This window comes from Pseudochaenichthys georgianus, chromosome 14, assembly GCF_902827115.2.
Source record: "Pseudochaenichthys georgianus chromosome 14, fPseGeo1.2, whole genome shotgun sequence".
NCBI lineage: Eukaryota > Metazoa > Chordata > Actinopteri > Perciformes > Channichthyidae > Pseudochaenichthys > Pseudochaenichthys georgianus.
The window spans coordinates 29,996,035-30,023,852 of NC_047516.1; the positions used below are offsets into that span (position 1 = coordinate 29,996,035).

At 40.7% G+C, this 27,818-nt stretch overlaps 2 protein-coding genes across 4 annotated transcripts in view; both read right to left on the reverse strand.

Annotated features, from left to right (window-relative positions):
* Positions 1–3,325, reverse strand: part of LOC117458963 (protocadherin alpha-C2-like) — a 30,263-nt gene extending 26,938 nt beyond the window's left edge. The window contains exon 1 of the mRNA XM_034099734.2: positions 545–3,325. Within this exon, the coding sequence (XP_033955625.1) occupies positions 545–3,085 (2,541 nt within the window). The 5' untranslated portion in view covers positions 3,086–3,325. The remainder of the gene's footprint in view (positions 1–544) is intronic.
* A 15,677-nt stretch (positions 3,326–19,002) lies between these two features.
* On the reverse strand, positions 19,003–27,743 carry LOC117458119 (protocadherin alpha-C2-like). Of its 3 annotated transcripts, XM_034098386.2 has the most exons (3): positions 25,174–27,743; positions 23,070–23,106; positions 19,003–22,221 (listed from the first exon to the last, which is right to left on the reverse strand). In XM_034098386.2, exons 1-2 carry the CDS (start codon positions 27,607–27,609, stop codon positions 23,095–23,097), a joined length of 2,448 nt encoding a protein of 815 aa, XP_033954277.1. In that variant the 5' UTR covers positions 27,610–27,743; the 3' UTR covers positions 19,003–22,221; positions 23,070–23,094. The 3 variants fall into 3 exon arrangements, with proteins under 3 accessions (XP_033954277.1, XP_033954276.1, XP_071061612.1); XM_034098385.2 differs by lacking the exon at positions 23,070–23,106; XM_071205511.1 differs by lacking the exon at positions 23,070–23,106 and having other exon boundaries at positions 19,003–22,224.
* Between the last annotated feature and the right edge of the window lie 75 nt (positions 27,744–27,818).

Consider the following 27,818-nt stretch of genomic DNA (forward strand, 5'->3'; position numbering starts at 1 on the left):
CAGCAACACTATCACACAGACAGAAATTATGACAATGCATGCTATGGCAATAGACCTTAATGAAAAGTCATGTTTAGTATGTACTAAAAAGGGATGTTACATTGTTTAGAGCTAGAAAATATGTCATACAAGTAGAGCGGCAACGATTAGTTGACTTTTCGATTGAGCTGATGGAGATAATCTTAACATCTCTTGATAATCGATTATTCTTGAAAGTTATTTTTAACTGCACAAATGTCAGGAAATGCTGTTTTCAGCCTCTTAAAGATGCTGTTTTATATCATATTAAACTGAATATCAATAGGTTTCTCACTGACATTACAAAACATTAAAAGATTACAGACTTTCTGTTTCTTGTATTTTTTACTGCATACAATGAATCTAGAAAATATTCTGCAGATTAATCCACATTGTATAAAATAATAGGTGTTTTTTTTGCAGCCTACATAGGCTACGTTAAAGCCACTAATGTGTAAACATGGTGATTCATGACCTTCCAGTCCTAACCTCCCACAAAGGTAAACATACAAAATGAATGACCCACCTCTGGGCAGAGTTGCATGGAGGCATCAGGCATGCTCAGTCTGCGTACAAATCCACTGTTATTGGTGAAGAAGCGGTCGGCGCCGCTGCCCCAGGTGCCACTGATGGGTCGTCCCGTGTTGTAGAACATGAAAGTGTCACTGCCGGAGGTGGCTGTCAGGCAGGTCTTGTAGCAGTACGTCTTTGTTAGAGAGCCGTTACCACGCACTTCGATGTAGTGAGGCTCCACTTTGAGGTCTCTCCGAAGCATCACATTGCTATTGGGCTGTGCTCCAGGTCCTCCGCCGCCTACCCCACCAGCACTCACGCTGCTGCTCCCCCCATCGGGAGGGGGCTTTTGCGACACACAGCAAGGAGAGCAAGACCCAGGTTGGGTGCAGTAGGCATGGCAACGGACGATTGCCAGCACCACAACAGTGACTAGGAAAACAAAGGTGGTGGCGCTCAGAGCCACGATCAAGTAGAGGGTCACGTTGGAGAACAGCAGCGTGCTGTGGGGGCGTATGATTCTCTTCGGGTCAGGGGCCACTTTGGGCGGCACCTCCATGACAGCCACATTGATGGTGGCAGTGGAGGAGAGGCTAGGCTGCCCATGGTCCTTTACCACAATAGTCAGACCGAAAGATGTGGAGTTGTCCTCCAGGATCCTCCGAGTGGTCCTGATCTCCCCTGTGTGTTCGTGCACCTTGAACAGGTCCAGGTCAGTGGCCGTCTCCAGCACATACACCAGCCAGGCGTTTGGACCTGCGTCTGCATCGTACGCCACCACTTTGGTAACCATGACACCAGGCTCTGCGTTCTTTTGCACTGTTTCCAAGGAGCGTGTGCCGTTGCCGGGAGGGTTGACTATCAGTGGTGCATGGTCATTCTGATCCATTACGTAGATGTAGACGGTGGCGACGCGACTGAGTGGAGGAATGCCCCCATCTTGGGCTTTGACCTGGAAGTGAAACTCTCTCAGTGACTCATAGTCAAAGGCTCGCAGGGCATACGCCTCCCCTGTATCGGCCTTCACAGACACATACGAGGTGACAGGGATGCCATGGTTGTTGTCATTGAGCACTGTGTAGGTGATGCGTGCGTTCTCTTTGATGTCTGCGTCTTGAGCTTTCACAGTACACAAAGAGGCTCCAGGGGCGTTGTTCTCGCCCACATAGACGGTGTACGAAGTCTGCTCAAATCGGGGTGGGTTGTCATTAACATCAGCCACATCCACCTGTATGGTCTTCTGAGAGGAGAGGGGAGGGTTCCCTCCATCTGTGGCACTCAGAGTGACATTATAGGCAGCAGTGGTCTCGCGGTCCAGGAAGGCTGAGGTAACCAGAGTGTAGTAATTTCTGAATGACTTGATCTTGAAAGGAAGGCCTGCTGGGATCTCTAAGCTCACCTGCTTGTTAGCGCCAGAGTCTTGATCAGTCACACTAATAAGGGCCACTACGGTGTCTGCACGGGCATCCTCCCTCACGGGGCTTGACAGAGATGACAGCACTATCTGGGGAACGTTGTCGTTTACATCAACCACCTCTACGACCACCTTACAGTGTGCTGCCACGGCGCCAGGGCCCTTGTCCATCGCCTGGATGTACATCTCATAGGAGTTGGTCTCTTCATAGTCAACATTGCTCCTCACTCTTATTTCTCCAGTGTTGGTGTTCATGCTGAACATCTGCCTCACTCTCTCAGGGGTGTAACTGCTGAAAGAGTAATACACCTCTCCATTTGTGCCCTCATCCAGATCAGATGCATTCAGTTGGATAACCAGGGTGTCTTTGGCTGAATTTTCCAACAGTTTCACCTTGTACACTGAGCTGTCAAACGTGGGGACATTGTCATTTGAGTCCAGGACCCGGACATTGATTGTGGCGGTGCCTGTTTTCTCTGGCATCCCACCATCCACAGCACTTAGAATAAATTGGTGGTAAGGCGTCTGTTCACGGTCAACGGGCTTTTTGAGCACAAGCTCGATGTGCTTTGTATTCAGGGAGGGTTTGTTGGACACCAGCGCGAAATGGTCGTTTGTGCTGAGCTGATACATGCGAACAGAATTGGAACCAATGTCTGGGTCTTCAGCGTTTTCAATTTGGAAACGAGACCCAGGTAAAGCAGATTCTGTGATTTCTAGTTGGTACTCGTCTCTGGGGAACTGCGGGGCATTATCATTGGCATCAACAATCTCCACCTCGACGTGGTGCACCTCATTGGGATTTTCGACCAGCACCTCCAGATTTATAAGGCAGGTGTTGGATAAATCACACAGTGCCTCCCTGTCGATCCTTTCATTGACAAGTAATTTCCCATTTTTGGGGTTGACAATCACATAACGTTTACCGCTGCTGGAGGTTACCTTCATTTTTCGGGTGGAGAGCTTTCGAATATCCAGCCCCAAGTCATGCGCCACATCGCCGACCAGTGCCCCATTTTCGAGCTCTTCTGTAACAGAATAGCGCAATTGTCCAAAGGAAAGGCCACAAAATAAGGAAAATATCACAAAATAAAAAGGCACATTATTCCCTATCCAGTTGCATATCCCCGTCACAGCCATTGCAAGCTCAAAGGATCCGCAGACGGATTAAACGCAGCCTTATGCCTGTTTAGCTTGCAGTATCTTGCGTCCCAGCACCTCATTAAGGTGGGCTAATTGGTCTCCCGGTAAAAGAAGCACAAGCAGCTCATCCATTGTGCTACCCGGCGGAGATGAACCCTCTCCAGCGCACCCATATTTCCTTTGTCCGTGATGCGCTTTTTTTATCTCCAATGCGCGCTGCTGACGGGTGTGTTTCCCTGCCTCTGGAGCTGTGAGTTAGGTAAAGCCGGTCGAATTCTGCACCAAGATTACCGGAAACGTGGTGGAGTCTTTTCAAAATAAAATAAGAAACTTGTCACATATAGCCTACCCACTCCCATTGTACTCTCTCGGCACTTTTTTTACGATCTTTCAATTACGTGCTGGGAGTCAGCTGGTTATATTTTTTATACAATCCTGACTTATAGTTTCTTTAATTCTTACCATTATGCATAATGAGTTTACACCTTTGCTAGCAATAAATATAGCACTTTTATGAGTTTATTGCATTTATTGAATGTATTGTATTGCGTGTGGTAGCTACAAACATACAACACATCATAATAAATCTGTGTGCCATATTAAACATTTAGCAGCACAGCTAGTATGTTAATATGTAGAAGATTTATTCCGAAAACTAGAACCGGAGGTTATATAACTGAATGTAGCTGAATTGACTTTGGAAGCAACACATCCCACCTCAGCGCGCGCTCAGACCCCTGCCTTCTCCTCTCCAATGTGGCGCAGCTCCCCTCCTCCTTCCCCACCCATTTCTCGCCTCTCATGCCTCCATTGCGATGTCTGCTTACGGTCTGGGAGCTAATGAACGACCACCACATTAAAAGCACCCCCAGAATTACAAATAAATATCTATTCTGCAACACCGGTAATTCATAACGTAAATCAGAAATGCTGTGCAGCACATGGCTGAAAAACCTAGCCTATGTTGAAAACGTAAAATAAAACCTTATGATAAATTATCTTATTTCCCGTTGTTACATTTTACTCGACTGTTGCTCATAAAAGGCAAGGTCGAGGCTCATCTGCACACTATTTAACACCGGGACCTCCCCCCAACATGGAAGATACAAGCAGAAACGTGGTCGCATACATCGGCACGTTTGGGGACCGGCTTGTGTGTGTCTCCCTTTGTCTGTATGCTGGAGACATGAAGATGGTTCATTTGCCGGTAGCGATTCTGTGAGCCATCCCGCATGGCGAGCATTTGGGCAAGGCGCAGAAGAAAGAAAGCATTGCACTGACAATCACAAGCTTCCTTCCACATGGATCACTGTCAGAGGCAGACCTCAGACTGTCAGGTCACATAATCATATCTAAGATGCCGGTGGTGGACCCCATAAAGCAGTCTCATTTCCTCTCTATGATATGTATCCCGAAGAGAAACGTGATATAGGGGTATACTATATGGGAATAACGGAGAGCGTGCAGAATATGTTAAATAAATAAATACTGAGGCTGCATTAATCAACATACAGGATTGAGCGTGTTGTCTTTATCAGAGGAAGATCAAGCTAAAACACTAATATGTATCTTATGTTTTTAAGGTTTATTCTTATATTTCTACTCTTCAATAAATGCAAATATTCAATTATTCCATTAGCTGTTTCTAGGGATTTGCTTTCCAACCTTGCAGTTGATTGTTAAAAAAATCAGGGAAACAAATTGTAACATAGGGGAGACACAAGCAAGAGTTTACACTGATGTAAGAGGCAGCATGTTCTCCTAAGTGAACTTAGATATTTAAATTGTCTTTTGGTTCAAATGTCAGTGTGTTGCAAATACTGGCTCATTGTTTAATTGTTCCTTTTTTATTTGCGATTTCAGAGGCTTCTTATTGTTTGGTAGTATGTACAGTACACCATATGGTGACATGACTAGATGAGCCATTTTAATGCGTGGTTAAGTACTTTTTTGCCTCTTTTTTATCTTTACTTTTGTGTTTCATGTAATTTCACATTTTCTTTGGCTGTGAGTGACCATTTGTTACATTTCCTGGTGGAGTGTGGCCCAAACCCTGGTCGGTAGATTCTAGTGGAATTTCATTGTCACCTTTAAATAAAATTCACCAGCTCTTTTGTCACATATTGTTGTCTATAATTGTAGTCCTACATAATCTATTTTATGTTGGAAAAGAGTAGGAGGTGTTGATGCCACATTAATGGAGGAAGTTTGGATCATGCATCACTCCAAGTCCAGTTAACGTTGTAGAGAGATGGTAAAAACACAGAGATAGCAGTTCTGAGGCATTATACGTTTATGCAAAAGCATCAGAGTGGCGTTTTCAGAAATGGAGTTTGAATTGTTCTCATATTTCTCAACTGTTAAGTAGATGCTTGCACGTTAGGTTGCATGACAAAAGAAGCATCAGCGAAGAAGTAACTTCTGCACCAGGGTCAGTTCCTCAGGCTCAGGATGGGTGAGGTGACATAATTAAACATTATGTATACAAATGTAATACATGTATATTTACTGGCTATGTTTGCACGCAAAGGGAAGTATGTTTTTTCAATGTGCATTTGACCTTGTTGGGTATATTTGTGTGTAAAATAATAATCCAGTCAAATGTATAATGTAATTGAGGTGGAGATGTATGGTTTACTCCAGTATTAATTATTATATACTCATGGCAGAGCTGGAAAATGTCACAGCCCCTAGTTACTTGGATTCAAATATAATCTATAACTGGACGTGTTAATCAGATGAGGGAAATCCCATGTTAATGCAGTTATGCATGCACACAACATGGCTGGGTGTAAAGGAATGATAATGAAGCACAAAATAAAAAAATATCACAGACTACATTTAAATACATATGCTCCTGCTAACATCAGTTAAGGAAAATATCTGTTTTTGTAATGTGTGTTTATCTCTATAAAAGGGATTAGAAGTGAAACCAATGCAAGAAAGTAAAACATCTATATAAAAGTCATATATAGGGTTATCCATGACATTCGTTGTCAAAGGTGTGTGTGATTTTGTTAATTTATTAGTGATATAACCAACAGATCTGTACAAAATAGTTGTTACCAGTCTTTACCAGAGATGTGCTCATAGGTGTCTTGTCTCTACAACAGGACAACATGAAAACATATTCAAATGTACTTAAAGGTGGGGTAGGTAATTTTGGAGAAACCAGCTCGAGTGCGCTAGAATTTGAAAATACACAGCCGGAAAAAATCTGCCACTTCCTTACACAGCCCCTCCTCCAACACACACGAACGCGCACATGACCAATGAGGGCACGAGATAAGTTTGTACACAGATGGAAGGCTGACAGGCAGGTAGGCCATCCAGTTACTTTAGCCGGGCCGGCTAAAATGATTGGTCGTGCTTTTTACAGCGCCACGGCTTCCACAGATGACATTTTTGTGTTGTGTTTATTGTCAAAGCATTTAATATATTCATTTCTATCGGGATGTTAAGAGCATTCCATGGAATATAACAAAAAGTGTTTCTGAAGTGAATTACATACCCCACCTTTAAGCAATCTAATTTACTAAAAGGGGGCAGCATGTTGCACAACAATTTGAGTAAACATAGATGGCTAGGTCAGTAACATCGCCTCTCTTGTGTAAAATGTGGGATCGGATGATCAGACAGTGAGCTAATGAGCAGCCTTAGTACATTGCTTCATGTGCCAAAAAGGAAACTGGAATGATGAATATGGCACACACATAACTTTAGTTGAGTCACAAAGAATGGTATCCATAATGTTCTGGCATGTGCAGCAAAACCGGTGAAGATAAAAAAATGTAACGCTCCACCACACTGTGAGAGTCAAGCTACATATTTGAGCTGAATCTGAGGGAGTCTGGGAAATCCGTCCAAAATAGACAAGTGAAGTCGGTCACAATAGCTGGCAGGGCAAGGCTGTGCTGAGCCTTGAGCAGAATAGATCACTGGGTGAATACATCTAATGGAGGAGAGTCATATAGTGGCGGCTTTGAGTAATCTATGCACAGTGAGCCCAAATTATTTTAAGATGCTGTTATAAAACATATTTTCACTAGAAAAAAACACATTTATACTATACATGTCAACTAAAAGATACAGCCCATTATATCAATATCAGCAAAACAGGAAAGATGCATCGTAATGTGGTCGAAATGATAGAAAAAAATATACTAATACATACTTTAATTTAGGGGGAAAAGCCAGTACTAGTGTTGAAGCTTGACATCTGGAAATGACCAATTACAGACCAATTATATTATATATTATTATAGTATAAATATTGTCAAAAAAGCAATTGCATTCACAGAGCATTCTGATTGTTCACCTGCTTGGTTACAGGAACCATTTTAGATTGTTGCATAAGACTCAGAACATGTGTTTCCATAGCAACAACATTTTGATGAATGTATCAGCCAGTTCTGATTAACATTCTAAATGTAATGTACTGTACCCACACACAACAGTGCGTTTCTACATGCCAAAATAATGAGAAGGCTATGGATGCAATGTTAGGCATGCAACAGAAAAACATACAAGTGCAATTTCAAATATACATTTGACATTATATGCAATTCAATGTCTGTTCATCACATGTGATACCAGTTGCCTAATCCATTCAAATTCACAAACCACTCTTGCAGGTTCAAAACAGTACCAGACATGTTGGCAGAAATCCAGCTTACACGCAGTCCTCTGACACAGCCAACACAAACTGGTGCAGCAGTGACCCCTTGGCAAGGGCAGCCACTCGTGAAAAAACCTGCCACAGGCGTCACTCAATGGAGCCCAAATCGCACTGCACTTAACGCCATCAAGCTTCAGCCGGCCACCGGGTCAGCATCAAGTCACTGGGTCCCAAGGGAATGTGTACTGTTGTCAGAGGAGATCTTGTAAAAAACTTTGCAGATGCAGTAATAGATTTGTCTTTTCCAGCTTGCATTTACAAATCAGAGAGACAACCTGCGCAAATCCAATTATGCTCTGATGCAATGACTGCTTTATCTTTTCACACATCACAAATAAAAACACATTAAAACTACAAGCAGTGATGATTGGGCCCTCACTTATGCATTAACGTTGGTGTACTTCCATGATGCCTGTCAACCCAACAGTAAAGCACCATGACCGCTGGAGACAGGCCCCAAGGATCCACATTATGTTTTACATGGAGGTTGAAAGTGATGTTTTGGAAATCTAACACCACCTCCGGTTAGGGTGAACAGGTGTCCAGCTTTGTACTGCCCTGCACAGCATATTTATCATTTGTCCCGTGTCACTCCGTCAGACCTTGTGCCCTAAAATAATAAGAACTAAAGTGGACTAACTAATGGCGCATTTCCACTACAGCGCGGAGCGCGGTTTAAGCGTGCGGCGCCTTGCCCGGCCCGTTTTTGGTTGCGTTTCCACTTGGCGTAGTTCCGGCTAGCGGGTACTATTTCACAGTTTTTCTGGCCCCATAAAATCGAGGTTCTTTCCGGGCCAACAACCAGGTTGATTCGGGCTGAGTATGCTAAACTAGAGAGAGATAATCGCTGGCAAGGGGGCTACAACTACAACAAGATGAACATATTTGACCGTGATTTAATTGTAATACACGTTTCAAAATGATGCCGAAGTAACAACATATTGATACCGGTTAGTAAAAACCATGAATTAATGCTTTGAGGAGTCTGCTGACAGACCTTTTAAAATGCGTGTTTTCTAAATGGAGATCGGCTAAGCTAACGCAGTATATGCTCCGACCGTCCACACTCACAACAACGGCCTATACAGACATAAATAAACCAGCGACTGTATTCCCCATGACACAGACAGTCTGTGGTTTGTACTTGTTTAACTTTTGTCTAGTTTCTGAACAGATATGAGGAGCTGTGAGCTCTGAGTGCTAAGAGCTAACGGCTGATGTTGTTTTTCTGTGGTTCGCATTCAAGATGACGTCACGGCTCCGCCTACACTGCGTTACTATAGTTACTGCTCCAGCTACTAAACTGTAATGGAAACACAGCATAAAGTGAGCCTGGCCTAACCAGGCCTAACTACACCGTACTAAGCCAAGCGAGGCCCTGCAATGGAAATGTGCCATGTGACAAGTGGGTGTTCAAAATCCAGCAGCCATAACACCAGCTCTCGCAGATTTAGAAACCCCCTTTAATTTATCACCTGTTCAGAATGGATTGCTTCTATTTGTTCAAACAAAAAGTTCATAACTAACAAGAGTGGGAGTTTTGTGTGATTATGCAACCCAGTCTCACGGCATTTCGTGTTATAATCACGACATTTAATCTATTGATTTGTGTTCACCAACACGATTTTCCCCTTTTTTTCGTGTCACACAGAACGATTTTAAAAGCAATGTATTTCTATTGGTAGTGTGTTTCGTGCCTGCAGCACGTCTTTTTGTCCGTTCGGGTCTTGGAAGACCGGAAGCTGTGGGGTTCATAAAAACATGTTCTTACTCAATAGAGTGGCGAAGTCACGCCCATCTACATCCGCCCCATGGGACCTTATTTCTGAAAAATCATGTATTGAAGTCAATGGGGAGAGAAAGATTATCTTTCGATCACGTTTGAATTGTGCCACGAATTACACATATGATGTTTGTCAATCTTAAAAAATCATTTCCATGTCAAAAAGTCACAGTTTGTCTTAAAACTGTTGAAATATAAGACTATGAAAAATACGCGACTAGAAAGACTACAAATCCCAGAGTCGTGTAAGTGAATTTAGCTAGCTGACATTAACGTTACACATTACACTCGTGTTACTCACCGAAACCTTGTAAAGCCAGTCCCGCATGCTGGAACCGACTAACTCCCCTTTTGTGTAAGTTCTCAACATGGCCAGACTTGTAGTGATTTTCACCTCTTTTAATACTTTCCACCTCATTCTGAAAGAAAGAGGTGAAATGTGCTAACGTGACGGCCATCTTGGTGTTGGTGACGTATGCAAGACCAGAGATGTAGTTCATTGAGCGCTTCACATAAAAAAATGTGTTGCTTCACAATTTTACGGCACATTTTTTTTTTTTTGACTTGCAAAATTATCTTTTAAATTGACAAACATCATGTAATTCGTTGCATAATTCAAACAGGATCAAAAGATAATCTTTCTCTCTCCATTGACTTCAAGACATACTTTTTCCGAAATAAGGTCCCATGGAGGTCCCCCGGAAGGGGAGGGACTTCGCCACTCTATATCAAGCCACGATTATTGTTTTTATTTTAAATCGTATAATGTCGGACTTTTTTTGTCGTCCGCGAGGAAAATAAATGGGGCTCAGAGCCTCAGAATACTGAAATCTGTATTTTTAAAAATCTTTTTTTCCTTCTAATTTGTTATTCTTTTCTAAATTACACACTGTTATTTACTCACCAATAAAACACAATTATCCTTGTTTTTATTTATTTGTTTAATTCCATAATCTCGGGCTTTTTTGGCGTCCGTCAGGAACTGCATTTCAAAATAACAATAACCGGAAACAGACGTAGGCCTATAAGAGACATTTTGAGCATCATTGCGATACACAGCCACTGAACTGATTTGCCAAGATCCTCAGCTGTGGTTTAAGCTCGCTGATTGGATGTTTTAGCCGCAATGCTTGTAGGGATATGGTGTTAATGCCATATCAAATCCGAAAAACATTTCTGAGTTTAGGATGGCGGATGACACTACCCATAATCCCCAGCTATCATTTAGGACTACTGTACCCATGATTAATCTTCAAGCTCTGGGATTTGATGTTGGAGTGGCAGTGCGCCAAGGTTACGCCGAGCGTCAAACAGCTGTTTGAAATGGAACGAAACCACGCCAGACTATCCAACACTGGAATCGAATGCCCCCCCAGAACTACACATGCTGGCTATTGTGTTTCGCAAAATGTTCTATGGGACGTCTCTACTGAACATTTTCGTTTTTCCCACAATTAGAAGTTGCCATTATTAAACACATTGGTGTTATCAAATGTAAAACATATAATTAATAAATGGGTGAAAATCGCTTGTGTCCATAATGCGCAGCATTAATATATACCCACATGACAGCTCATTGTTACTTTATAATTCTACTCCACTACAATTCAGAGGTTAACCTGGTATTTTTACTCCACTGCATTTATTTGAGTTACTTTGCAGATTCTGATTAATGATGTGAAATATAAACAACCCTTAAATCAGACTTTAGTTACACCTGAGTACAATTCAGGTAAGGTGATTGTCAAGGAGAGATATTTGATAGTTGGTGCTTGAGAAGACTAAACATGTATCTGCAATTGACATGAATGGAAACGAGTAATAAAGTATATTCATTACTCGTTATTCTCCACTAATAGTTAATTAAAGACTGTATATTATGGCTATTTTGCACATCCCTTTCAAGATTTCAAGATTTTCAAAGGTTTATTGACATATCATAATCAACTACGGTGTAGTTATGCAATGAATGAAAAACTTGGGTCACAGCTGAGGTTCCTCAACAGTGCATTACATCTATCAATATGTGTGTACCTCCACCATTAAACATATTCAAATTCTGCACATTTCTTATTCTATCTACATACATAAGAGTATAATTCATATGTATAATATCAGTTAAAATAAGTGCTTCAACATAGTTAACATTGCAGGAAAGCAATATATTAGATGTTAAGTACTTTGTCAGGCTTAATATTTATCTGTAGTTTTTTTCTTATTTACAAGAAGACCATAATCTAAAGTATTATTTAATGTTTAAATAAAGGTTAATTAGTTATTCTGTTTTGCACCTCCTCCTATTAATATCTGTGTACATCCTGCACTAAACTGTGTTATTGTAGAGATCACTTATAGTATCTTCTTGATTTTTTTATATTCTATATTTCTATCACATACCTTCTACTTTCCCCCTATGAAAGTATGTACTCTTAATATTTTTTTCATCAAATATAACACATAAAAACAATAATTCAATAACGTGCTTTAACCACTAGGAGGTGCACACAAGGTGCACACAGCCATAATAACTTTGTATTATTAGTGTAGGACACTTATGTATGTACAACATCTGAAGATGTGTAGTTTTATTCATGCTTTCACATAATTTTACAGCATATTGCTATACTATTTCAGACTCAGTATTTACATTCTTACATTCAAAGAAAATCAGTAATATCTTTGAAAACTACAGTCCTTTTCTATCAGCTGTGCACCGTTATGGTGTAAATATAACCTATCTACGAATTAGATCAAATGTAAAAGACAGCCGAATTAGTGTTGATACTGCAAGGAGACGTATTGTGTGAAGAGAAATTGAAGATGTTGTTTAATTGTTGATATATTTATGATCCACGTCAAGTATTCAGCTTCGGCGGCATTTCTTCCAGTTTTTCCAAAGGTCTTCTCATCAGGCCTCTATAAGTAAAGAACTACGGCAGATCTGTAATATGTAATGCAGCCGAACCGTGTATTTCAATGCCGTTATGTGATGACTTTCAAAGAGAAAAGAAAAAACACTCGGAATAAAGTATTATTTTCTTTTAATAAAAATAAATTTGATATGGCATGAACACCATATCCCTACATGCATTGCGGCTAAAACATCCAATCAGCGAGCTTAAACCATAGCTGAGGATCTTGGGTAATCAGTTCAGGGGCTGTGTATCGCCTACGTCTGTTTCCGGTTATTTTTATTTTGAAATTCAGTTCCTGACGGACGCCAAAAAAGCCTGAGATTATGGAATTAAACAAATAAATAAAAACAAGGATAATTGTGTGTTATTGGTGAGTAAATAACAGTGTGTTATTTTGAAAAGAATAACAAATTAGTTATTCTGGCTGCCTTACACTGGCTTCCTATAGAACACAGGATAGAATTTAAAATTCTTCTTCTCGCCTACAAAGCCCTTAATGGGCAGGCGCCATCTTACCTTATTATTATACCCTACTGTCCTACTAGGGCATTGCGTTCCAAGAATGCAGGGCTGTTGGTTGTTCCTAGAGTCTCTAAAAGTACAATGGGAGCCAGAGCCTTTTCTTATCAAGCTCCACATTTGTGGAATCAGCTTCCAGTTTGTGTTCGGGCGGCGGACACCCTATCCGTTTTTAAGAGTGCGCTTAAGACCTTCCTTTTTGATAAAGCTTATAGTTAGGGCTGATTAGATTCAGCCCCTAGTTTTGCTGATATAGGCTTAGTTTGTCGGGGGACATCTTACTTCTTCCTTCTCTCTGTCTATACCCGTGTACACTCATGTTCCGATTAACCCAGCTTCCCCAAATGTCTTTCTTTTTGGTGTCTATATACGCCGGGATCCGGAGTCATGGATGATCCTGTGGTCCTGTGTCCTGGATCGCGAGCGCTGGATCTTGAGTCGTGGCTGTGGTCCTGGATCATCGGTCCTGGATGGATATCCTCGTGGATTCATCTTCCTATTACACACATGCATTTCCAAACATTTGGACTACCTATGTTGTAAATGTATTATCTTTTCAATTTACACACGGCATCTATTGCACGTCTGTCCGTCCTGGGAGAGGGATCCGTCCTCTGTTGCTCTCCCTGAGGTTTCTCCCATGTTCCCTTTAAACTGTGGGTTTTCTCCGGAAGTTTTTCCTTGTATGATGTGAGGGTCTAAGGACAGAGGGTGTCATACTGTCATACTGGTATTCTGTACACACTGTGAAGACCACTGAGACAAATGTAACATTTGTGATATTGGGCTATATAAATAAACATTGATTGATTGATTGATTGAAAAAAAGATTTAAAAAAATACAGAGTTCAGTATTCTGAGGCTCTGAGCCCCATTTATTTTGCTCACAGACGACGAAAAAAGTCCGACATTATACGATTTAAAATAAAAACAATAATCGCGGCTTGATATTGAGTAAGGAGATGTTTTTATGAACCCCACAGCTTCCGATCTTCCACGACCCGAACGGACAAAAAGACGTGCAGCAGGCACGAAACATACTACCAATAGAAATACATTGCTTTTATCGTTCTGTGTGACACGAAAAAAAGGGAAAAATGGTGTTGGTGAACACGAATCGATTAAATGTCGTGACTATAACACGAAATAGCCGTGAGACTGGGTTGGATTATGACCATCCTGGTCAAAGTTACAGGGCGGGTTCCAAATCACATTTATAGAGTCTTCCTGTTTTATCGCGAAAGGCGCTTTTTCACCGCCATGCCAATTCGGGGGCATTCGATGTAAATTAAAGCTTTTTTAAAACCTTTGTTCTTCAAGGTCTTAAAAATGGTACTGACCGAATTTGAAATTTAGATCAGTTAAAAACTGTAGCAGGAGGTTGTTAAAATAAGGGACCTGAAAAGTGCAAAAATGTGCCATATATTGAACATAACATTCAAAATGGCCGACTTCCTTTTGAGTTTACGATATGTCTCCAAAAGGCTTTCTTGTGCGTCTCACCATGCTACATATACCTACAAGTTTCACATTTCTAGTTGAAACCTGAGTGAAGGGCTGCCTGTTCTCAACTTTGACCAAACCTGACAAGTTTGCAAAATAAAATCACATTTTGATAACATTTAAGGCTTTCAAAATAGGGATTTATTTAGCCAATAAATGATTCTAGGGATTACAATAGGTCCTGCATTCTGACTCTGTTGTGTCTCGGGCCCTAATGACACATCTATCCTCACTCTGCTCTCTGCTCCAGCAGCGCAGGACTGGCCTCTGGACTAAGACCTCTGGACTAAGACCTCTGGACTAAGACCTCCTCACTTTATCCTCCCAGGCTCTAGGTGTTGGCACTCATGACCCCATTGTGCATCAAACGGGCTCCAGCCAGAGGATCTCCTCTGCTGACTGACTCAAACAAATGGGTCACTCAGCCTGTCGCACACTTTGACTGATACGTGTCCATTTGTACTCACATTATGGTTTTAACAAATATGTTTTCTTTTGGCATCACAGGGAATTCATATCTTAAACTATGAAACTTGGAATATAATCACTTTTCCACTGTGTTTTATTTGAAAATCATAGTATATTAATGATTGCTTTAAAGATTTGTTGGACTTTAAAATGAATAATGTAGAAATGTAGAAAATAAAAGTGTAATACATTTAAAACATTTAAAAAAACATTATTAAACATAGCATGAATAACAAATGTAAATCCCACGAGCACTTTAGTTTTCAGTGTTAACATTTGATGAGAATTGCAGAGGATATTGAATATAAGAAGGGGATGTGTATTAAGCTTAGATTTAATTTTTGGTCAGTTAAATGTTATATCTAAATGATATGTGTGATAAAACCCAGATAGAGGTCAGTAGAGAACTCCTTCTGCTAATATACCTGCATGCCTACACTGGAATTGACTGTTTCTACTTTAAGCAAGCACTGGCCTCCAAATACTACTGTGAAGGACTTAACCAACATTACATAACGTTCTAGAACAGGAACCAAGTTTCAAGTTCAAGATTCATGTAAATACATACATTGAAACTGACACAAAATTGACTTTGATATTATCTCGATATAGGATTGAGCAAATCCACATAATCTGGTTGAAATATGCTTAAGCAGCTTTCACCAATCTCTGAAGCACTCCATAGTGAAACAGACAGTGTTCAATAGAGAAACACACTTACTGGATTGATACGATGCTTTCTACCAGCTGAGCTCTGTGCAAACCACGCCTTCCTTATTGTGAAGACAACATCACCGTGTAAAGTATTCCTGATGTATAATGGACTGCCTAATTGCAAACCTTTCCAAGACCACACATCATCTGATAATGCATTCGCTGTGGACAGGAGAAATACGATACGATATTACTTTATTTGTCAAGTCTGACATTGTACTTGCGTCACAGCAGCTCCATGTCCAACATCAACAGACAAGTATCCAGACACAATACATGAAACACAAACAACAAACATTTAACATAACAGCACAATCAGTGAGAGAAAAGCTGCTCAAAGAGCCTTCAGCTGCATCTGATCTGATTCAGCTCTGTGTTTACTGTGAGGAGTGACTGATGCACAAAGGATGCTTCAGTCTGACTTTATTGAATGGTGGGACCCTGTATCTCCGATTAGATGGTAGCAGTTCATATTCACTGTTCAGAACATGGTTTGGGTCAGAGATGATGTTGTTGGACAGCCTCACCAGGTTGTTATGATAGGCTGAGTCATAGAGTCTCTGACAGGGTTGACCAACAATCTTTGAGCAGATTTTTAACAGGTGGAGCAGTTTTTTAAAGCTGCTGACAAACATTTGTACCAGGTAGTATTGCAGTACTGCAGAATGGACATGATCACAGATGTAAAGAACAACAGAAGAATTTCTCTGCTCGCCCCAAAAGACCTAAGACGGCGGAGAACATAAATTCTTTGTTTTGTCCTTTTGCTCAGAGATTCAATGTGGTCCTTCCATGGCAGCAGATGGTCAATCATTACACCCACGTATTTGTATGAAACTCCCTGCTTGATTTCATCTGTATGGATGACCATGGGGACTTGATGGGAGTCAGATGGTGAGCCACAAATGATTTCCTCAGTTTTCTTGGTGTTGATTTCAAGAGCATTGCTATCAGTCCACTCGACCACCTCATTTCAAGGTATTCAAGTATTCAAGGCGGCTGCTTTTCTGCCATATGTAGGTTAAGTGGCTACACAGCTGCTGTTGGCACCCTAACCCTCCATACAAATACAAGTATTTATAGTAACTTTATACATGTAATGTATTATTATTATTATTATTATTATTATTATTATTATTATTATTATTAAGTTAACAACAGGGCTAATAGCTACTAAAAAGATTACAAAAATAAATAAGTTTTTGTGATGTCTATAGAAAAAAGAAATAAAATAAAATGCTCTCAGTACAATTAATCTTAAATGTTGTTTATTGTGCATTTCGTGTCTCGGCCAATTTGTGAAAAATCCTACAAAAAGAACAATTGAAATAACGTATAGTGTAGTACGATTTACAGAAAGGAGTTGCAGTTGCTAAACTGTTCAGCACACAGGTGACATTGATTGAAAGGCTATATAAAATGACTGAAAGAGAAAATCTGCAAAGTTGGAGAAACAGGAGTATTTAAGGTCTCAAAGGTGAACAACAAAACAAAAAACGCCACACTTAACAGCCAATGCGCGCTCTGGTACTCTAGCTCACCTGGTTTGGTGTGTTCTGGCTGAATCCTGACACCCATGGCCCCGGGTTCACATCTGGCCTAGAGCCCTGTGAAAGCAGGAAATAGAGAAATAGCCAGAAGAAAGTCTGTGAATGTTACATTGCTTTTTGTCTTTTTTTCAGAAAATGAATTACACTCAAAATATGAATGTAGGAGGGTGGAGATTACACAACTTGAGAGGTGGTTGGTTTATTTACAGATTAGAATATGTGCATAGTTAACATTATATCATTATCATCAAGGTTGATCACAACCAGTGTTGGGGAGTAGTAAACTCCAATTTGTTTTACAAATCACTTAAACTACAATAAATGTTGAGCCATGAGAGGATATCAGTTATCATTTTTTAAATCTATTTTTTCTATTTTTTAACACGACATCACTGGGACATGTGTGTGAAAGAAAACCCAGAGCCTGATAATCCACCTGAGTTGCCATTTATTATTCTTCACCACTGATACTATTTGAATTCCTGAAGAAGCCGGAGACGTGGGTGGCTTTTCACCGCTGCCCTACATGCTATTCTTACATACCATTCAGTACAAATAAGTAACTGAGATAATGTGTGAAATTGCAGCTCTGCAGAGTAAATACTTTAACAGATTTAAAATCTAATTTCCTCCTCAAGTAAAGAGTGTGATAATAAGCAGTGTTGTGCACCCCAGTGTCCTGCTTTATCGCAGCTGGACACATTCAGAACCATGGACAGCACCAGCATTGCAAAGAGCACTGGCAGAAATACAGCAATGCTCAGCACACATGGACGTAGCCAAAGGTGCACTACTTCCTCCGACCTGCTCCCAATTCTTTCACAGCACAAGTACAGCTTAAGGCCTTTAACAGAGTAGTGCTCGAACAACAAAGTGCTGGTGAGATGAGTGGTGGCTTTTAGTTCAGCATCTATCCAACATATATTGAATTTCATATTCTATGTTCAGCCACTGAGGTCACAATTCGGATTGTTACTTCACAATATCGCAATATCTAAAGATCATTTGAGAAAGAAATGTATGCTTTTAGTGAAGTTCATCTTTTAACTTTGCTATTTCTGTGTGTTTTTTATTCCATTCCACAATATGAGTGTAAGGAGATGAACAGCATGTCGCCATAATTGTACCAAAAAAGCACCCAAAATATTCCTCCAATAGATAGTGAGCTTTTAAAGGTGCTATATTTTGTATCCTATTTGTATTATTAACACGAAAGCAATATTGTATAATAATGTCAGTTCAGTAAGAATAACCCTGATTAACATGAAAAACATCCGAAATTGAACTTTTTGGAATATTTTAAATGTAATCTTCCAGAAATGCAGCCGCTTTAATACATTTCAAAAGCAGTTCTCATTTAACTTACAATCTTTCTGGCTTTTTGGAGTGTGAACACGTCCTTTTCAAACAGAGAATTTCCTAGTCAGACAGATAGATGCCATTGATTATGATGAGACTCTTCCATGGAAATGCATCGAGCTCTCACGCACCAGTCTCCTGTAGGACTGCAGACTGAAAGCATGGTCACAGAGAAAACAGACTTTTATTAATCCTGACAAAACTATTATTTGTGTGCTTCCGCGATTTGAACTGCAGCCACATCTCCCTTTATTCAGTTTTCCAAGAACTTGAACAGCGCGCTGTACGGAGAATTGGGTCAAAGTGTGTGCATGCAAGAGAATTTTAAGAGCGAGGGAGCAAGTGTGTCACATTCCTCAATAACTCAGTTTCATCACAGAAAAGACAGAAAGACAGATTAAAAAGCTTTATTCAAACTAGCATGATCAGGCAGAACATTTAAGCCAAATAAGCGACATCAAAAATCGACAATTAACTAGACTTGAAAATAAAGCAAGACCATTCTCTCCCATACTTTCTTTGATCCACTAAGTGGGACGGAACTGGATTAGGTTTGATGCGACTCTCGAAGAATACTCTCCAGTACAATCTGACTGGCAAATGAGCAGAGAAATAAAAGTGAGCTGTGTACAAATGAGAAATGACACACTTTTACTATACCAAGCACAAGCACCTTCTGTGCCATTTGATCACAGTGAAGACAGAAGATATCAAAACAGTCTACTGTATAAAAAACACAAAGTATAAAGCGGTTCAATTTACAGTAAATGCATTTACCGGTTTTCAATAGAACATCTGTTTTGAAACCCGAAAGGCTGAGCCCCTATCCAACAACGCTTTAGCGATTCAAGGTCTTTTATCACTGGGGTACTGTGACTAGGGCTGGGCAACACAGCTAACATTTCATATCCGGATATAGGGAAGTTCATGTCTCGGAAATCCCGATATAAGTCATTTCCAATTGTGTATATCCTGATATATGTCATTTCATATCTCATATATCACGATATGTGTTATTTCCTACTTCGTATATCATGATAGGCCTAGGTAATTCCATACTTGTATATCATGATACATGCCATTTTGTATTGCATATTACGATATACAGTAGGTAACTTCATACTTGTATATCATGATATGCCATTTAAGATATTGTATATCGCGACATAGGTCATATAACGCGATACAGCATGTTTTCTGGTAATTCAATAAAGAAAAATGTGTCTTGAAGAAATACCCACATGGTAAAGCCTACTTTTTATACTCTTCTATGGATAAAATACTTTAAAAAAATGAAAATTACTAAGCTTTTTTTAGCGTAATTAAGAAGCAATATTTCCATACTACTTTCAGAATATTTCACTTTAGATTTTCGTAGAAATGTTAGATAAAATGTGCTTGTTTTTGACAATCAGGACAACTCAATTGGGTATTGAGACATGATTTCCTCACAATCCTATTACATCCAAAGTTAATCTATAGAACAACCCCAGCCCTCACAGTCATTTGTAATATTGTATGACATGTCTTTTTTTCATTCATCAACAGTCACATATATCTCTTACAAAGCAGAAGGCACGCAAGGAGCTCATCGCATGTGCAATTCATTAATTCTTTAAACACTGTTGGAACCAGGCATTGATTGCACACATACCATGTTCCCCACAGCAAGAGATCCCTCATTACGTGATGGCGTGTTTAGTCTTAGGACAGACCACCAGCTGTGTTCATGTCTGGGAAGCCTGGTGCGCCACTAACACCAGGAAACAGTGGGAGAGGAGGAGAGGGGTTAGATTTCACCGACTCAGAATACGAAGCTCGATACTTATGGAAATATTCTTCCTTCGCTGCATTACTGTGTGCGTGCTGCCATCACATTTAGATCTGGTGCATATTTCAAAGTGCTGTCACTTGCTTAATACTGCACTGTCTATGTGTTCTTGCAGAGTCATCACTTAGAATACCGCAACTACAAATACCACTATTCACAGGATCCCATCAGCCAATTAGATTCTATCATTTAGCACCCTAATAAGATCCTAATGAGCTCCTTGTTTCTGGGGAAGGAAAGTCCTGGGCTTCACAGTAGTGCAACAGCGCTACCTTTGAGGTCAACAAAGTACTCTAGTTCTTAATAGTAACTTATGTACACTATCAAAACAACATCATATGCACTAAACTACAAATAAGCAACAGAAAACACCCTGGAATAAGCTCACGAAAGCAGCATTAAAAGTTAATACATAAAATACCTATAAAAACATGAATAGTCATAAAACAATACCTTGCCTTATATTTCCTTGCACCATGGCAAAGATTAATACATTTGGATATTTTTTTACTCTTTTCCGATAACCAAGAGTATTTTTCATTACAAAATATTTTTTTTCAAATTTCCACTGCTTTGGAAAGTTAATTATTTAAATGGATTATTTTGTGTGCAAGGAATGATGCAGTTAATACTGCCAGCTTAATCAGTGGAAATTAAATTGGGATAATACTAGCTTACACGTGTGAAAAGCAAAAGCTTGATACACTTTTCCCCCTTTTTTTGAAAAATATAGTTTATCATGTTTGAATTTTCACGTGTTACACTCTGGCCCCGCCCCCATGTTGTGATGTCAAAGCGTCCTTCAACTAAAGAAACTTGATCTGAGGACACACCTCCCCCATTCACCCTGGCTCTCTCGCCCCAACAAGAGAGGCTGAAACAGTATATGCTAGATTCTGAACGTGACAACAGTTCAGTAAATTCAATATTGCAGTATATTCTTCCCCAATAAAGCCAGATGCAAGTTTTCATTACATGGGTAAAAAGTATTTCTCCTTATAATTTCTATAGAGCTAAAATATCTACAATCAAAATAAAAGAGAAACAATGTATCTCCTATATTTTTTTTTTCTCCATTTTACAGCTTTCTTTCATTCTTTTTTTGTCATGTTCACACATTCAATACTGTTGAGAACAACAAACATTGTAAAAAAAAAATCAGAGCGTTGATTATTTTATTGGTACGTAACCATTTGACAGCCTGCTCAACAGCAGGACTCTTAATATAGTAAAAAGTATTGTTCATAAAAGATAAATACCAAGTGCAAAGCCTGAATCGGTGACGTAACCAGCTACAGTTCAGTATTTATCATATTTACGGAAGAAACATATTCACCCTGATTAATGTGAGTCTTTGTGAATAGGCGTGTTTTGACCCTTAGTAAAAAGGAGGTTGAATGACGACGACTTGCGCATATGTTGAGCCACTGATGGTTTCTAGAACTACAGCACACAGCGTAAAAACCCTGGAGAGAAGGCAAATATGTCCACTGAGGAGTTTCAAAGCATTAAGGAAAGAAAGATTGACTACATGAGGCAACTCTAGACATGTCCAAATACCCTGCCATAAATGATTTCAATTCTATGTCCAAATATTTTCTTGTAGAATCATGCAGACCCATGCTTAGAAGAGAAAAGAAGGTAGAAAGCTGAGGTGGTTCGTGGTCGATGTTTGAGCGGTGGGATCGGAGGAGCTGGAGAGAAATGGCAGCCGAGGGACAGAGAGGGAGGACAGTTCTTCTTTGTGAGTCACAGGGAAGGATTTCAGCTCCATGAAGAGATGATAATATCATGGCAGTTCTCTTCTGGGTTGCTGCTTAAAGACAGAAAATAGAATTAGCAAACATAGAAAGTCAACCTCCATATTCACTTGTAGAAAGTCCTCACTCATGCAACAATGGATTGTGACTGGTTACTGCCACCATCAGGGACATTTCAATTCAGGGATTAGTTGATCACTTTTTTCTATATAGTTTTTCAAATCGGTTGTTGAGGAATTTAACCAAATCACCCTTAGAATTGTAACTAATGGCCAATGTAAAATATGAAAAATCCAAATAGGGAAGCAAAGGGTGTATTTAAAGCATGCACAGGCAGGCATCACAATGCTATATTTGGTATTTGGTAGGCCGTAATTACAGGAAATAAAAAAGGATAGGCTCCATATTTGTATTATAGGACAGAGCTCATGTGCAAAGAGATGGTTGGTAGGTCTGTGCTCTCAGGTATGTTACATGCTGAGAAAAACTATGTGGGACAAATCATTCCTTGATATCATTTTTCTTTTTTAATCTGCGTCATCAATTTGCCCTGATTTTCCGCCAAGCTAGCCAGATGTGCGCGACACAGGTCTGACCAGCAGCCAATTTCTTTCTAATCTCTGCTCTCCGTGAGCTGAAAGGTTTTTGCACTTGAGAGACTGGCCAATTTAAATTGCTCTCAATAGCCTCGCACCGGAGCAAAATGTTGTATTCGTGAAAGACACAGACGAACCGGACAATTGAAATAATCGTTTTTGCTGTATTCAATCAGGAAGATATGTTGAGGATTACACCATATTGGCACCGTTTTTTGAGCCAAACCAAGAATGTATACCAAATAGAAAGAAAATGTCTGCACAATTATAGCGGCTCTACAGAATGTAGTTAGCAACCAGCATACCTCCAGTTGTAGAATGGACTTCCTTTCATTTTGAGTACTTAAGAACAGAAAAAAGAGACAAGTTCAGTGCTACGGGTTACACTCAGTTCACATCGTTCACAAATCTCACCCTCAACATGCACCCGTACATTCATGCATATTCATGTGGTTTAATCTTTCAGTAGACCACTTGTTTCGGGTTCAGTCTGCAGGTCCATCTGTGTAAAAGCAAACAACATCTGGATGCGTTTGAGCGCTTCCACATTGATAACAGTCTGCTGCCTGTGAGCAGCAGTCTCTTCAGACCCCCCGCATGATGCGTCTCATTACAGCGATATCTCTTGTCCTTGAAGAGAATCCCTCCATGTCTGGGCTTCTTTGAAGTAACTCCCCCCTATTTCACACCCACCAGTTATGATCTGATTGTGTGTTATGCATCTGCAATAAATGACCTACATAAGACATAGAACAGTGGCATGTGTTCTGTTTCAGGGGGTTATTTGTTTGGCCTAATTATGCAATGGAGTGCAGGTGGTTTGCACCAGAAATACCCTGATGATGAGCATCAACATGACAGTGCTGTTATTCTTAGTTGTGACTTATTTCACCGATTTTTTGTATGCTGCCTTTTTAAATTGGTAAATTACTGCCAATTATAAATATATAAATACAGAAAAATGCTGTGGATAATGCAGTATTTTCACATTTGTATACTTTTTCCGCACCCTTGTTGCCATGCTAATAAGCCAGACACAACATAAATAATAATAGTTAAAACATACAGCTTTGATTTTCATTGGTGGAAGTAACTTGAGGGCTGTACTTAAGTATAATTGTGAGGTCCTGTACTTTACTCAAGTATTTCCATATTCTGCTACTTTATATATTACTAATCCACGACATCTCAGACTACACTACATTTATTTGATACTTTTCCAGATCAACAATACCAAATCACAAAATTAATTAGTATATGTTCGTATCAAAAGGAATGTATTTATCCTAGAGGGATCAAGCTACTCACTAATGTGCAAAAATAATGTAGATAAAATCATATAATCAGCTGCCTAGAATAAATAAATATCTGAGGACTTCCTCCACAACGGTTGTTTTTTCAGTCATTAGTTCATGGCTAAATGCATTTTGAAGTAGGTATGAGAGTTACAGTTGCTCACATCCTTGTCTTAACCTATTAAGCCCAAGCCTGTTTTTCAGGTCTCAGGGTCGACAATAAAATGCCCAGAACTCAAATCCTTGTCTTAAGAAAAGTATGGCACATGTATTTCAGTACAAATACAAGTCCTGTATCTGACATCCCAAACGTGTAGATAAGAATTTGCAGAACAAAATATTGCCACTGGAATCATACTAACATACTGTATTTGACATAATTACTTTCTTAATACTAATCAATGTGCAATAGCATTTTGATGTTATTGCGGTGGTGCTAGTTTTAACAACTTTATATCACTGACTGTATATTATGAGATTCACTCATCACCCTTCAGCGGGTCACCAGATCATTTGAACTTTTCAAGCCACTAACAGTTATTTTAACCAAATTATTCAAGATGCTTTGACATAAACTGACACATACAGAGTGTGTTGGTAAAGAATAAAAGGCCAACAAGTTTGGGAACCACAGGTTTATCAATGAAGTGCACTTTATAGACACATGTTCGTTTTTTTGTGTAAAACTGTGCATAGTGTGGTATCTATATAGGTGGATGAAATGCTCATAAAGGTACTTAAGTAAAAGTAGTAATACCACAGTGTAGAGAGACCTGAATTCTAACTTCTATTTCTGTGAAAGTAGAAAAGTATAATCATCAACATGTACTTGCAGTACAAAGAGTAAAAGTACTCATTCTGCACAACGGCCTGTTTCAGAGCAAATATGTTATATTATTCAATCATGCAATAGGCCTGGTACCTGCAAAAACTATCAACAGTACTACCAACGTACATCCACAGTTAACTCTATGAAATATGTTGGCCTTACAGGGGGAAAAAGCATCACAACATATTCCTCTGAACACATAACTTAGTTGACTTTGTAACCCTTGTCACTCCGGCCACTCTGTGTTGTCTGTAAGCACCCACAAAGTATTTATAACATACATACCTCCAGTGTGGATGCTCTGGAGTCTGTGGTCTCACTCGGCCCTATGCTCCTGGGTATGCTGGACACAAAATACCCAGCTCCTTTGGGAATGATGGGCTGTCTCACGACCACCTGCCCTTTCCTGGTCTCTGCGAGGAACAAACTGTACCAGTAGGCATCGCTGGAGATCAGGGTGGAATCTGCGATGGTGGAACTTCTCTGGCTGATCATGCTGTTCCTGCTGATCACACTGTTCCTGTTGGGTTGGGGGATCTTGATGACCTTTGGATTGGGCTTCTGACACTTCAGCACAATAATAACCAAGATGGTTATCAGCAGCAGAAACGACACAGCCCCTAACCCGATTACTAAGTACAGGTTGAGGTCTGTGAAGACGTCATACTCGAGTGGCAACTCTGTGGTCTCTGAAAAGGACCTGACGTTTTCCACCGTTGATATCTGAATGGTGACGGTGGCGGAGAGAGAAGGGTCACCGTTGTCTTTGGCGACAATTACCAGCCGCTGTTGCCTCGGGTCTCTGTAGCTGAACATTCTCGTCGTCCGGACTTCCCCGTTGTACTGATCCAGGTTGAAGAGGGTTGAGTCAGTGATCTGCAGGAGCTGATACGTGACCCTAGCGTTCTGCTCAGAATCGGCATCGATGGCGATCACTTTGGTGATCAGGTGCCCCTTATCAGTAGACCTCGGTATCACCTCCTCAACGACAGTACCCCTCTCCCGCCAAGGCGCCACAATGAGGGGCTTGTTGTCATTCTGGTCCAGAATGATGATGTGAACTGTCACATTGCTGCTCAGCGGTGGAACACCAGAGTCCCTAGCCTCGATGTGGAAAAGGAATTCCCTCTCTCGCTCAAAGTCGAAGGTCTTCAGGGCATAAAGGTCTCCGTTCTCTGGGTTGATGGAAAACAGCATTGACATAGACGTGTTAACAATCTCTTTCTCCATTATGAAATAAACCAAGTACTGGTTTTCATTGAGATCTGGGTCAAACGCACTAAGGGATGTCAATAAGGCCCCTGGTTGGTTGTTCTCCACGACATGGATAGTGTAAAAGGACTTGGGGAACGTGGGTGCATTGTCATTGACGTCATGAATTTCTAACGTGATGGTTTCGTTTTCAGCTAGGGGCGGCGAGCCTTTGTCCGTCACCCTCAGTGTGATGTCATATTTGCTTACTTTTTCTCTGTCAAGTGGCTTTGAAACAAGCAGCTCAAAGTAACCCTCTGTGGATTTGTTCAGGAGGAATGGTAAGGATTCGTGTTGATTCAAAGTAAGCTCAACTTTCCCGTTGTCCCCAGAGTCACCATCGCTGACACTGACCACCGCAATCAGCGTCCCAACAGCCACATCCTCTGTCAGGGCACTTTTCACAGACTTAATGGTCACCTCAGGGTAGTTATCGTTCAAATCTGTGACGAACACAGTGACTTTACAGTGCCCAGACTTGGGGTTCACCCCTCCATCCTGGGCCTGGATGTGCATCTCAAAACTCTGACTCTCCTCATAGTCAATTACCCCTTTCACCTTGATCTCTCCAGAGTTTGGATCAAGTGAGAAGAGCTCTTGAGTCTTCTCCGAGGTGTACAGTGTATATGAGTATGTTAACTGAGCGTTTGTGCCTTCATCCAAGTCTGTTGCATTTAAGGTCAGGACCAGTGTTCCTGCAGCCGCGTTCTCTGACAAATTCACTGCAAATACAGGCTGACTGAAGAGGGGGGCGTTGTCATTGATGTCAAGCACGTTAATAACGATGCTGGCTGTGCCGGAGCGGGGAGGCACCCCTCCATCTACAGCGGTTAAAATCAAATTATGAACCGATTGCTCCTCCCGGTCTAAATTACCGTTCAGCACTAAATCGACATATTTGGAGCCATCGCTGCCCGTTTGTATGTCGATGTTGAAGTACTTGCTTTCGCTGAGATAGTACGTTTTGATGGAGTTCGCCCCCACGTCCGCATCCACGGCGTTTGTCAATGAAAATCTCTCACCGGGAGGGGTTGCCTCTGATATGTCCAAGTGCATTGTCTTCCTGCGGAACACAGGCGCGTTGTCGTTGATGTCCATGATTTCTAACTCAATGTTAAAAATACGAATTGGGTTTTCAAGTATGACATCCATTTTCAGAAAGCACGAGGTTGTTTTAGTCATGCATATGTTCTCCCGATCGATCTTCTCGCGGATTAGCAGCTCCCCTGTTTCTTTGTTGATGTCAAGGTAATTTTTGCTGTGAATGACATCGAGTTTTGCGCTGCGCTGCACCAAACTGCGAACATCCAGACCCAAATCTGTGGCCAGGTTGGCAACAAAGGAGCCCTCTTCCATCTCCTCCGGAATAGAGTACCGAGTGATGGAAAGCGCACTGCCCCATAGTGCAATGAATGTGAAAGCAGTCTCGATAAAACGTGTCCGTGAAGGAGCAATGACACGCGCCATCATTGTGTGTATTTTGTCAAATGTAATAAAAAGAGATCCGTTCTTACGATCAGGTTGTCTTGTTGCAAGGGAGCGCCGGTGTCATTCTTGCCTCCACTAGTTGTAGCTGCAGCAGGCCATGCACGGTACAGTAGGGCTGGAGGAGCTGGGCTCTCACAGCGCTGCTCTACAGGGGCGGAGACAGCGAGTGTGTAGGCTGCTAGGGGGGCCGC